Genomic DNA, 13520 nt, shown 5'->3' on the forward strand with positions numbered 1-13520 from the left:
ATTTGCTAACCGATTTAGCCCCCATATCATTCCATGAGGCATTGTATCAGGGACAGAAGACAACACACGACTGCTGGCATGAAAACGTGACAGCCAAGACTGTCCCCACAACACGTCTTCATCCAAACATGACAGATCATTATCTCTCAGGTCTAACCAGGTCAGCTGAAGGCTTTTGAATGATCCGGGCGAAATACTATTGATCGCATTCGACCTCAGATTTAAAATCTTTCTTTCTTTTAATCCATTAAGCCAGGCAGGGTCTACAGCCTGTAGCAGGTTGTTCCCTAGATCCAACAGTTGTAGGCTAGTTAGGTGCACGAAGCTCCCTGGCTCTATTTGCCTGATACTGTTGTTGGACAAAATCAGCGCAAAGAGACTCTCTAAGCCTGTGAACCAGGTCTGTTTGACATCTGTTAACCTGTTAGAATCAAGGCTCATCTTTCTAAGCCTTGAAAACTCAGAGAAGGTGTTGTTCTTCACATCAACGATCTTTGCATCTATCAAAGCTAAGGTGTCGATCTCAGAACTGTCGAGCTGTGCAAGTTTCTCGGCCGAAATGACATGAAAAGGGTATCCTTTAATTGCTACTTCGTCTACCCCAGCTAAAAAACGGAAAGGACTTTTAGAGGCACCGTCTTCATTCTGGACCTCACACACGACACATACACCTGTGATAGAGTCGATCCCCGGTTTGTCTGTGAAAGGCACACACGCAAGCCATCCAGCCTTCCTGCACTGAGGAAATCGAGGGCCACTTGAGGCTGCACAGGCAGCTGCCGAGAGAAGCAAAAACAACATGGTGCGTTTCTCTTTGCACCTGTGACCTCTAATACTATTATGCATGCCGTCCACCCGTTTTTAAACCATTCATTCCACACACACAAAATATTTGTCACATACCTGATGTCCGTACCCTTGATACACAGATTTGTGACGACAAAGGGAAAAAAATCTTGGTCGGCGGAAAAATTATTCCTTTTAGGAATAATTTTTCCTTCAAGGATTAATTTTTGCCAGCTAACAACCTTTTCACCACTGCCTGAGGGCAGTGAAACCACTATGTCTTACTATGTTGGTCTGAGACCTGATCAAGATACCCCCAGTGAAGCGTTCATTAGAATATTATAATGTGATTGAGATGAGCAAAGGTGCGAGTGGAAAGGTCATAAATATGCAGTGTTTGGTTGATGAATGGTCTGGTTTCATCTTTTGTTTATTATTTCACTCCATACTTCAGTATGGAGTGAAATACTGTTTTTACTGATGGTTCTTCTTCTCCTCCTGCCACTTCTTTAAATTGATTCAACTCCTTCATTTTTGGGCGAAATGACCTGAAATTTCGTATAGAGGTAGAGTGGGTAAATACCCCTAGGCTTTTTTTAAATTTTCTTGATACAAGCTTTTACAATCGTTTTATTTGCTTTTTTAGCGGTCCCCATAGGAAAGTACTGTGGGGGCGTACGCGCGTGACGTAATAAGAAAGAAATTCGGCGGCATGCCCATATATGGGCATGCAAGCATGAACCTGACGCAGACCAATCTATTCTTCTTGCTGATTGGCTGTTGGATTTGATTGGATTAACTCAATTAACACCTGTTCAAAGCCATTCCATTTTGACAGTATGAACTTAAGTGTTTTGGTAGGTACAGCACAGGCCACGAAATACGCATCAATTTTCGAGGGACGTTCTGCGGGAGAGTGCAGGACGCTGTGCGGGACTTCCCTCGGGAGAGTGCGGGACGTCCTCCGGGAGAGTGCGATACGTTCTGCGGGAGAGTGCGGTACGTCCAGCGGGAGAGTGCGGTACGTTCTGCGGGAGCCAGACATTTTGCTCTTCTCTGTTGGAACAACGCAAGTTGGAGGTCAATGACCTGCGCCCGGCGTGTAAACAAAAAAGTTACTCGCGCGTCACGGTATCAACAAAATTTTCCGCAATCTTTACCAACTAGTATTATCTAGGTTCTGTTATCGATCTCCGAAGAATCACCAAAATTGTAGAGTGCACAGGCGTTCGTTTGTTGTTGCTGAGAACATCGCGAGACGGTTTCCTGGCGAGCGTCGAAGGCTTGCATGCCACAGTTTTCGAAGATTGGACAGGGAGCGGCTGTAATATCAAAGGAGCCGGCGGCTTCTGCTAGCCGGGTTGATAGTTAAGTAACATCAAGGTGGTTCAAAAGCAAACCTGATAAAGAAGGAAACCCCGTAGTTAATAGTTGAAAGTCTTGGTGGCTTGAGGCGATCGATACCGCCATGCTGTTTACTTTATATGACATACAATGCAGTGAGTGATGTGTATCGCACCGAGTTAGCTCGGTTGGTAACGCGTCAGGCAGCAATCCCAGAAATTGTGAGTTCGAACCCCAGTTCATCGGATATTAACATTTTTAACAATTTTATCATTTTTAACAATTTTATCATTTTTAACAATTTTATCATTTTTAACAATTTTATCAGTTTTAACAATTTTAACAATCCTGCATTTTAACAATTTCAACATTTTTTTTTATTTTCGTTGTTTTGCTTTTAACATTCAAAAACTGATTGTTCTTACTCAAGAATGTCAATAACTTAGAATGTTAGTCTTTTGTATTTTTCCAACATACAAACCAAAATCACTTTGATGTTGTCACAAAAGTATGGAGCTGACAAGAGAGAAGGAGTACGGTACTCTGCCAGTGTGAAGAATCTACAGAGGTATTACCAGTCACTAGTAGCAAGAGATAGACCACATTGAATGATGACGATGAGGACGAATCATATGGAGTACTATCATAGCTTAGTACAGAAATTCTACTGCTTTACTTTACTTTACTTTCTTTCACTCTGTACATGCAATTAGCTCACTGGCATGATTTTAAAAATAAAGGTTATGATAATCATATTATATGTATAGCTTATTCAATGTATGGCTTCATAGTTTATGTGATTGTTAATAAGGCCATGTTGATTTGATTGTATGGATGGCATCTGTGCGCGCATCGGTTTTCGTTAATTTAAAACTAAGTTTACGACAATCATACAAAACATCTGGAAACTAAGCAAACATACTCTGTAAATTGATTACTGTAATTCCCGATTTTTTTTTCACTGTAACGCAACGTAACGCAAGCGGGAGGTCAATGTTCACGGTTTTCACTGTCACCTCTGTACCGTGAACTTATCTTTACAGTTAGGAAATAATTCCTGGACTTTCTTTTTCCTGCAACTGTCACCACCGTGAATATATAGTTCCGTGAACATGTCCATGTTTCTCAGACCGTGAAAATTTTGCTACCGTTAGTAGTAGTTGCAATTTCGTCATTAGTAGTATTTAGATACCTGCAATATATAACTTTGAAATTGAGATAAGTGTAAAGTAAAGCTGTCGAGATTTAAAGTGCTTGTCGTTGTATCTTTGTAAAAAAAAAGGGAGATAATGGCCAAGTGCCATTTTTGTAAATATCTGTCGAGATTCAAAAAGCTTGTCCTTGTATAATTGCAGTATGATTTATTCAGAATCTTCTATTTTTGTATGGGGAGGGAGATGGAGTGAAATATTACATTTGCTCCGAAGCAAATGTTGGCCTTTCTAGTTTATTATGGCTTCACCAAACCACGAATGAAACCATATTGTTTTTGCTGATGATTCTTCTTCTCCTCTTTCTCCTCCTCCTTCTTCTCCTGCCATTTCTTTAAATGGATTCAGCTTCTTCATTTTGGGTCCTAAGGACCTGAATATGGTATGGAGGTACAGTGGGCAAATTCTCCCAGGCATTTTTTTTAAATTTTTGTGATACAGGCTTTTAGAATGGTTTTATTTGAGTTTTTTGGCTGTATTATATAGCAAATGTACTACTGTGTCAGTGTGCACGTTTGGGCATGAGTCATCACAATGGAATGCAGGGCATCAACCAATAGGCATGCAGCTTTCCTCTATTCTTCTTGCTGATTGGCTGTTTGGATTTAGCTGGCTTAACTTCATTAATACCTGCACAGAGCCATGCCATACTGACAGTGTGCCTGTATTCATGTGTTTTGGTAGGTATTTCAAGCTTTCCTGCTCCAGCATTGGAATGCGGGGCTTGAACGCTTCTTTATATCTTGAAAATCAACAGTTTGCATTATGCAATTAAAAATCCTAACCAATAATGTAGGGAATAGCTATCCAACTGTTGTAGTCTTAGTTGTATGTTACTTCATGCTATTGTTATATCAATCTAAATCATTCTTTTCCCTTGTGTTTCTCATTCTTTCCCTGCCATGTCCTAAAATGTGGTGAAGCCATCGCTGTATTTGCTCCAAAGCAAATGTCCGCCTTTCTATAGTTAAAGAGTTTGACTTGTTCCAACACAATGAAGAAACTCACCATAAATTTTCGGCTGATCCCGTCAACCTTCGTCAGATTTGTGATGCAGTCGCTGACTTTCCGGAAGTCGGAAACGTGATGACGTCAGGAGTGCATCAAAAGTGGCGGGAAGACGGTATCTCCCACCATCACGGTTCAGAGAGGGTTGATGGGCCCTGGTGTAGACTGCCTCCTTCACGCCTCTCACAAAGTAATCCTGCTCCGTATCTAGAATGCGCACCTTGTCCAATGTAACTGTATGTCCGGGGGACTCGATGTGTATGTGTTGCGACACTTCCGATGTGCTGGAACTAGGGCGCCTGTGTTCCAAAATCTAGCCTTGAGAGACCGTTCTGTTTCCCCTATGTATGTCTCTGGGCAAGGACCTCTGATGTTCTGACCTGTCCGCCTTTCTAGTTTATTTATTAGAATTTTCCAGACAATTGGACAGGAGGACAAAACAGCTGTGTATACACATTTACTAGTTTTTCTCCCATCTCCCACCGCTCCACATTCAATTGCCCTAATTGTACACCCTGCGGTGCCAACCCTCCCCAGAGATCAGAAACCTTTTGAAGTTCCTTAGCTTGGTCAGAATTTTGACAGAAATAAAGCAGCAGCCAGCACCGGTTGGTTAGCAAAATATGTGGATGAGAAAATGAGTCCCATGCAGGATTTGACGCCAAAAAAGGCTTTTTTATTTTTTTCTGACTAAAAAAGATGAAGACCAATATGGCAGCCATGTTGGAAGTCTGTGGGACCACCATGTCTTTCTTTCATACGTGTAACAATTATCGCTAGCTCTCGTTTCTTTTAAGACTTCATGTTACACAATTTTCACCATTATAGTGTTACAACAAGCTGTTTGTTTCCTTACGAAAGGAGCATACTCCGTAATGCCACTTTTTCATTTTTCCCTAGATACATGTAAAATTTATCCCACCCGGACCCTCTCCCCGTTATAATACTTTTGAATTTGGAATTGTAATATGTATCATTGTTTTATTTAGTATTTCAATTCTAGTAAACTAGGCAATCGCCATTTCCTTTTTGTTTGTTGCTTTTGTTGTTGTTGTTTATACATTGTTTGGTGTCTGATTTAGCTGCTTTACTCTGTTGTATTTCACCAATTTGGCTCAGCAGCGTCTTTCAAGTTGATAGAAAAATTTTTTAAACCTCTTTGGTTAACAATTTAGGTGTAGTGGCCAGGAAAGGCCACATACAGAATTTCAAATTGAAGTATGCTGTAGTATATATTGAATAATTCATCCTCCTTCTCCCTTATACAAGGAATAGCCCAGTATAATAGTCTGGTAGCCTTGTGGAACAGATTACAATCTCAATGACTATATAAATGAAGGTTATTTAAAAAAAGCCATCTCTATGCACATGATTAACAAAAGACACGTCCCGGGTACACTGACATATGTTTTACGATTGTTTTGAGAATGTTCATTAATTGTCTGTGCATGTGTCTGTATGTGTCTGTAGTGTATACTGAGAAAGAATTTTAACACATTATCATACACCTCAATATACATCCAACTCCATTTTGTTGAAACCATGTAGTAAGTATATAAAATATTTTTTTTGTTTATTGTATTTGTGTGTTTATTACTTAATATAAATAATGAATAAAAAATTAAAAAAAAGATGCATGTTATATGCATGTTAAGAGGTAAGGCTATTTCAATACTTTCATGATTTATGCTATGTAGTCCTTGGGTTATGTAATAAGGCTGACCGATTTGTTGTTCTGTAGGGATGTAAAATTGTGTATTATATGGGAAATGATGTAATCATGAAAGTTCACCTTAAAACTTTTGGTCCAACACAAAAAATCAGTCCAACCCTAAATATTCTTTCATCTACTAGAGCTTTCGACCAGTCACTCTGGTCTTCCTCACTAGACTGACTCAGTACACTATTTCTTGAGAGGTTTAAAGGATACACATTAGGGCCCATTACCCACCATTAACCCTATCTAGACGGGGCCCGCGCCAACTTTGATGTCGGATAGCGTCCGGACGGCTATAATGTAGACTGGTTTCAAGGCGCTTTTTCTACATACATTTGTCATCTACATATTCAGCAGTGCAGTGTGGCCTCTTGTACAACTATTATAGCAACATTTTATTTTTACTCATTAATTAATATCTTCAACATTTTGACAACAATGACAGGATTGGGATATTAATTCCAAAGCATAGCTTGATACTGCAAACCTTCATCACAAAAGCCACACTGCTATGGATTTGTAAAGTTTAATTAATAAAAAAAAACGAGAAGGTAATGCATGCACTACAAGCTACCAAATTTCATTATACTGCATCTACATGGCAAACTAGTTAGGGATATTACAGCAAATGAGAAACAATAACAACTAATAACAATAACAATTCACAACTAGCTATGTGGGTCAGCCTAAATGTACATGGGCTTGCTTTGCATAAATAATAATAGCGAATAAGAGCTACAGACTTAAGGTCTGTACTGTTAATAACAAGGACACACTAATTATATGTGTATCTTCTAGGAATTGTACTAGTATTTTCTACAGGCAACACAACATTACTCTAGTTTTTTTGTGCGTTTTGTTTTTACAATGTTGCCCAGTGCAACTGGGATTGATTCAGTGGAAACATATAAAAGAAAGAAAATACATCACTGCATCAAAGTAAAAGTCCAAACAATCCATCAGAGCATTGTATTATCTATCTTATTGTATTAGCATCCTTTATCTACCATCCACGTTCCGGCATGGCGAGACATGCATTTTTGCCCATTTTCATCATGTTGACCACTGTCAGAAAGTACCAAAAGTTCTTGTTTTTTTTTTTTCAAAATCAGGCGAAAATCAATGCGCGCGTCGATGTCATCCATAAAAATTACTTGCTATGGCCAAGGACAATGTCCTTGCTATGGCCTATTGAGAGCATTGATACATGTTATTCGTGCCAATTAATTACTGCATTATGTTTTTTTCAGGCAAACATATTGTAGTTCCATGTTTCATGGATCATGACTGAACAGAGTCTTCTGTCTTGCATTTATACGTATTACTCTTACTAGGACATTACAATATTAGGCAACAGCATGTAAAATGTATGGATGACATCCCCCGCAGACTCCAAATCTAATGCGAGCCGGCGAAAAAAAACAAGGCATGTAAAAAAAAAAACAAGGTTCCTACATTTAAATCTTTTGACTCAATCATTGTACAAATAGTTTTGATTCAGTGGGAAAATCACATACACAACCGACATCACATATCACTGCATCAAAGTAAGAAACAAAACATAAAATCGGAGCTTTTTCTTGTCTCCTCTCTTCATAGTTATCTGTCATCCACCTTCCGGCAAGGCAAGACATACAATTTTGCTCATTTTTGTCATGTTGACCACTGTCAGAAAGGAACAAAATTTCTTGTTCTTTTTTCCAAAATCAGGCGAAAATCAATTCGCGCGCTGATGTCATCCATAAAAATTACTTGCTATGGCCTAATGAGAGCATTGATACATGTTGTTCGTGCCAGGGAATTACTGCATTATGTTTTTTTTAGGCAAACATATTGTAGTTCCATGTTTCTTGGATCATGACTGAAAAGTGGAAGAATCTTCTGTCTTACATTTATACTTATTAAGAAACAAAACATAAAATCAGAGCTTTTTCTTGTCTCCTCTCTTCGTGGTTATCTGCCATCTACCTTTCGGCATGGTAAGACATACAGTTTTGCTCATTTTTGTCATGTCTACCACTGTCAGAATGCAACAAAATTTTTTCCAAAATCGTGCGATAATCAATGCGCGCGCTGACCTTTAAGATTGGTGAAAACACTCCTACCTCTGCCCATGTGATTTGTCGATGATATGCCGGTCTTTCGTCTGTTTATGGTTTATTTCAAGCTCAACGGTCCATAGCTTCTAACCCCAAACTCTTTTTTGTCTAAATGGTTCGCTTTTTTTTCCTACTCCAGATTAAGGATGTTTGTCCAAACTACGTCGAATGAAACTGGATGAAGTTGTACTTTTGTAGTTATCAGTCCACATCTATCCAATCGCCCTGTTTAGTCTCACTGGTTTATGACTATCCTTATATTTCAGTGTTTTATAATTGTACTAATTACACCGACTTCTACCTTCCTCTCGTGCCAAGTAAGTTGTTCGAATTTACTCCAAAGTCTGTTTTCCTTTTACGGTGAAGAAGGCGGTGATTCCTACTTTCGGTGGCTCACCTTTAGGGTTGGCCTTCGTTGCACTGGCTTGTACCTGCCTCCCATGCCAACGGTCGCCCTGAAGCAGTCTCACGGCCACGATGTCCTGGGCGAGGAGGTAGTCCGGAGGTCATGTCTACCTGGGTTGTCTGGGTTTGTGCCTGATTGGTAGGTACGCTTTCAGCCGTCGGCTGCATGATCAGGCCCTGGGCAGAGGTTTGAGCTGGCGCCAGTTCTGTGGCCGGTGCATCGTGCCCAGGACCAATGATAGTGGCCATACCCATGCCGTCCTGGCCATGGAGCCTTGCCGGTACCACCGGTGGGTTGTTCGGCCATCCACACAGCTCCTTACAGGCTCGACGAAGCTCTGGCAGCCGGAAGCTGTAGATGAGGGGGTTGGCCACGGACGATAACGTCAGGTACAGGAGGATGGTCACGCGCTCAGCGATGATCAGGGCACGTTGGGACATCTGTTCCTCACGGACCATAGCTAGTAGCATGGCTGCGTAGAAGCTGGCGGTGGTTGTGGATACAGTCAGAACGATCACATGCGGCACCATCATTTTGAATGCCTTGATTTGGAACACCCACAGGTCACGGTTCTCATCTCTCTCCTGCTGTCTCCTGGCTTCCTTGAAGACACGGCAGTAGATTATTAGGATTGAGAGAGCAACGAGTAGGGAAAAAAGGACGCCCAAGCATAGTAAAATGGCTAAAACACTGTTCGAGGGGTCCATGACCATCTCACAACGCCAGCTGTATTTGGGCAGTCCGACAAAAGCCGCAAATGCTATTCCAAAGAAGATAGAGAAGGCTCTGAACGCAAAGATGCCCAGGATCACGCGTTTTGTGGTGACTTTGTCATGGTAGTGTAGGGGATCACACACAAAGTAGTACAGATCGACTGCCATCATTAGGTATGTACCGTACATGGACATGAAACATACGGGCCCTAACAGTCCTTCAGCCGCGCACCACACCTGTCCCCCGCGGGTATCTTGCCGGAAAAGGGCGTTGATACGGATGGGAATCAGGCAACCGGTGAAAATGATGTCGTCTACCGCCAGATTACACCGAAGGTAGTGGCTGGGCTTTCGGAGATACTCTTTCTTCCAAACCAACAAGATGAGCAGCAGGCCGCATCCTACGGACAGCACCAGACTGATGATAAGATACGTCGTCTGCAGATCGCGAGATGTTGAACCGAGGGACAGAACATGGTTCATGCCATCTTCTACTGGCGAACCGTTTTCTTCTTCCATATTGATAGCACAAAACGAGACTAGTGTTCGCCTTTCTGATGTCGTATAGCTGAACAGAGAAACGAAGCAGTAAGGTACTCAATGCTAAATAAAGCCAATTTATCCAGGCACTAGAACGAGGTATCGTAGCGAGAAAAATGTTGCAAGTTAACAAACCTTTGTGTATGAAGCTCCCTCTGACGTCGAAGCTATTCAGCGGCTGATCTTTACATGAATGAAGGAATAAATGAATGAATGGAGCCTCATTAAGGGGTCTTACAACTTATGGGCCCAGTCCGTATGTGCTTGTATCACACCAGTAGAATATTCAAAGTATAAGGTACATGAATCATGAGAACAACGGTCTAGCAGATTGACATAATCAACCAAAACTGAACAAAAGGATGGCTAAAATACGATATGTCCGCATTGGCACCCACCATCTCATCCTATTGATCAACTATGCTCTAATACGATCTTCTTAATGTTCAAGTATGCTCTAACACAAGTCATTGTAATGATCAACTATGCTCTGATACAATCATCTTAAGGTTTATATAAGGTCTAACACAAGGCGTCCTATAGTTTAACTAAGTTCTAAGACAAGGCATCTTATTGTTCTATTAAGTTCTAAGGCAAGGCATCTTATTGTTCAACTATGCTCTAACACAAGGCATGCTAAAGCAATGTATCTTAAATGGTCAAATATGCTGATCAAAGGTAAATGTATCGTGCCATTCACCGCGTATGTTGAAATCTCATATCGGTACGACAGATGAGTAGGCGTAACAGGCCGTTGTTTGCCGAGGTGGGTCCTTATGTGGGAATAAAGACCGATTTTGGACGCACATGAGCGGCCGCAGATGCTGCAAGAAAAGGAATGAGCAGGGATGGAGCACTGTTTCCTCCTCTCTTTCTTCTCCTGTATGGCAGCTACTCTGTTGGCCTCGAAAGTCCTAGTACCCAGTGTACACTGGTTTCTCCAGGCAGTTCTATCATGGGCGATTTCTTCCCAGGAGTTGACATCGATGTTAGAGCTCCTAAGGTTTGTCTTAAGGTTGTCTCTTATCTTTTGAGCGGTCTTCCCAGGTTACGCTGCCCTTGCTTCAATTGTCCATATAACAGTACTTTTGGGATTCTGCTATCCTCCATGCGGACAACATGCCCTACCCATCTTAACTGGCACTTCACAATCATGCACTCAACACTTGTGAGGCCACACTTCTCCAGAACCTGTAGGTTGGACACCTTGTCCTGCAACCTGATGCTGCAAATATTCCGCAAACACCGCTGGTGAAACTGCTCCAGTAACTGGATGTGTCGACGATAAGTAGTCCAGGTCTCACAGCAGTAGAGAAGTGTGCTCAGCACCACGGCTATGTACACTGCAATCTTGGTGGAGAGCCGGATGCCATGATCTTGCCAGAGTCTCTTGGACAGCCTGCCGAATGCCACACTTGGAGAAGGGCCTGCACGAGCTAGCTCCATGGAGGAGCTCTGCAGAGCTCCTCCATGGAGGTTGCTCGTTCAGCCCTCAGCTCTGCAGAGCTCCTCCATGGAGGTTGCTCGTACAGCCCTCCGCGATACCCCCGCAGAGCTCTGCGCCAAAACAAGCCAATTCGTTGGTTGGCGTCACGGGTTCAGTTTTCTATAGAGCTCTGTAGATATCAAGTTAATTCAATGTGAGTAGTAGGCGATATACAGCCAGTACTGTGGAGTCACAAATAAAGACTTCGTCACGCAACTCTGCACAGGACTGCTCGCTCAACTCTCCGTCAGTCTGTGACACACGGAGAGCTCTGCGCCAAATGAAGTCAATTCGTTGGTTGGCGTCACCGTTCAGTTTTACTTTCACCTCTTTGCGCTCTACGCTCAAAACAAGTCAATTCGTCATGGCTGGCGACACAGGTTCAGTTTTGTGTAGAGCTCCGGGGATTTTAAGCCAGTTCAATGTGACTACTAGGCTTTGTAACGTACCAGCGGCCCGCAGAGGTGGTATTGCTGCTCTGACAGGTCGGCCTCCGTCGGTTTCAAGCTTGCAGTCAATAGCTCTGCGCCGAAACAGCTCAATTCATTGGTTGGCGTCATGGCTTCGTTTTGATTCCACCTCTTTGCGCACAAGACCAAGTCGCTTTTTAGTTAAACTCTGGTAGAACTACTTTTCCTTTGGCCCTCTATTTGGCCCTCTATATGCAGAACTGTCTGGGCGTCTAGACGACACAACATGAGATCAGGATGGCACTTTCCTCTTTTGAAATCTTGGCCTTTCTGAATCGCTCATTGAAGTTTTTGCACTCTTTTGTCTTTTGGATTATGGCACGTTCACACCTAGTTTATAACTGTGCATGACTTGTTTCGTGCGAGGGTGGCCGTCTCGGTTAGAACGGATGTTGGTTGTAAAATACAGGACAATGGGTGGCACACTGCTTGACCGATCACACTACAAAAGCATGTTAACTTTGTTTTGTATGGAGAAACGATGTTGTCTCTTTGAATAGTGTTCTTGTATACCAAAGTGTTATAGGTCAACTTACTATGTAAAGAAATGACTGTAACAACGTACTTTCTGTATTGCCGCGGTTGGAGCCCAGTAGACTATAGATCCATTGGGAAAAATTGATGACACATAAAACATTGAATTTACTTGATGTACACAGGTCTAACCAAAAAAAAGCAATGTGATGCGAACCAACGAATTGACTAGTTTTGTGCAGACCTCTGTATATCACAGAGGGCTGTGCTAGCATCTCCATGGAGTAGCTATGCAGAGCTTAATGTAGTTATTGAGTTTGTGACGCGAACCAACAAATTGATTTGTTTGTGCCAGGAGCTCCCTCCACAGAGGTCTCAAATACTAATTATTCTGACGCCTACCTCGGAATTGACTTGTTATGTACGCAGACGCTGCTCGTGTGTGGCGGAAAGCTGTGTGTGTGGTCAACAATGAATAAACGACACTTTATTTTTGTACGGAGGCTTACGTGTCTCTTGTTTTTGAGCACCAGTGATCTTTTTTTTTTTCTTCAAAACAACCAAAGTCAAAAACGACAATATTCTCAGAAGGGTTTGACCGTAAACTAGGACTGAAAAAAAAGAAGAACCTCCTTGGTGGAACAAAATGTATATAGACTTGTAAAAATGCATCCAACTCAAATTATGATATGCTACCAATAAGAAACATGGAAAACAAAAGGATGAAGAAACATTGTGATGCCAACCAACGAAATGACTTGTTTTGAGCGCAAAGAGGTGAAAGCAAAACTGAACTGTGACGCCAACCAACGAATTGACTTGTTAGGGCGCAGAGCTCTCCGTGTTGTTGTGCGCAGAGTTGCGTGACGAAGTCTTTATTTGTGACACAGTACTGGCTGTATTGCCTACTACTCACAGAGCTCTATAGAAAACTGAACCCGTGACGCCAACCAACGAATTGACTTGTTAGGTCGCAGAGCTCTCCGTGTTGTCGGAGTTGTGTTGTCGTGCGCAGAGTTGCGTGACGAAGTCTTTATTTGTGACTCCACAGTACAGGCTGTATCGCCTACTACTCACATTGAATTGACTTGATATCTACAGAGCTCTATAGAAAACTGAACCCGTGACGCCAACCAAAGAATTGACTTGTTAGGGCGCAGAGCTCTCCGTGTTGTGCGCAGAGTTGCGTGACGAAGTCTTTATTTGTGACTCCACAGTACTGGCTGTATATCGCCTACTACTCACAGAGCTCTATAGAAAACTGAA

The 13520-nt window shown here is 42.0% G+C and overlaps 1 protein-coding gene across 1 annotated transcript; it reads right to left on the minus strand.

Annotated features, from left to right (window-relative positions):
* Positions 1-8564: 8564 nt before the first annotated feature.
* On the minus strand, positions 8565-9803 carry LOC109469922 (G-protein coupled receptor 161-like). The gene has a single exon (XM_019768684.1). It carries the CDS (start codon positions 9801-9803, stop codon positions 8565-8567), a length of 1239 nt encoding a protein of 412 aa, XP_019624243.1.
* Positions 9804-13520: the final 3717 nt, after the last annotated feature.

The sequence above is a fragment of the Branchiostoma belcheri genome, unplaced genomic scaffold (assembly GCF_001625305.1).
Source record: "Branchiostoma belcheri isolate BF01 breed outbred unplaced genomic scaffold, Haploidv18h27 scaffold211, whole genome shotgun sequence".
Taxonomy (NCBI): Eukaryota; Metazoa; Chordata; class Leptocardii; order Amphioxiformes; family Branchiostomatidae; genus Branchiostoma; species Branchiostoma belcheri.

What these genes read in the sequence shown, in the direction of transcription:
- LOC109469922 (XM_019768684.1), bottom strand. Translation starts at nt 9,803, where the DNA reads ATGGAAGAAGAAAACGGTTCGCCAGTAGAAGATGGCATGAACCATGTT.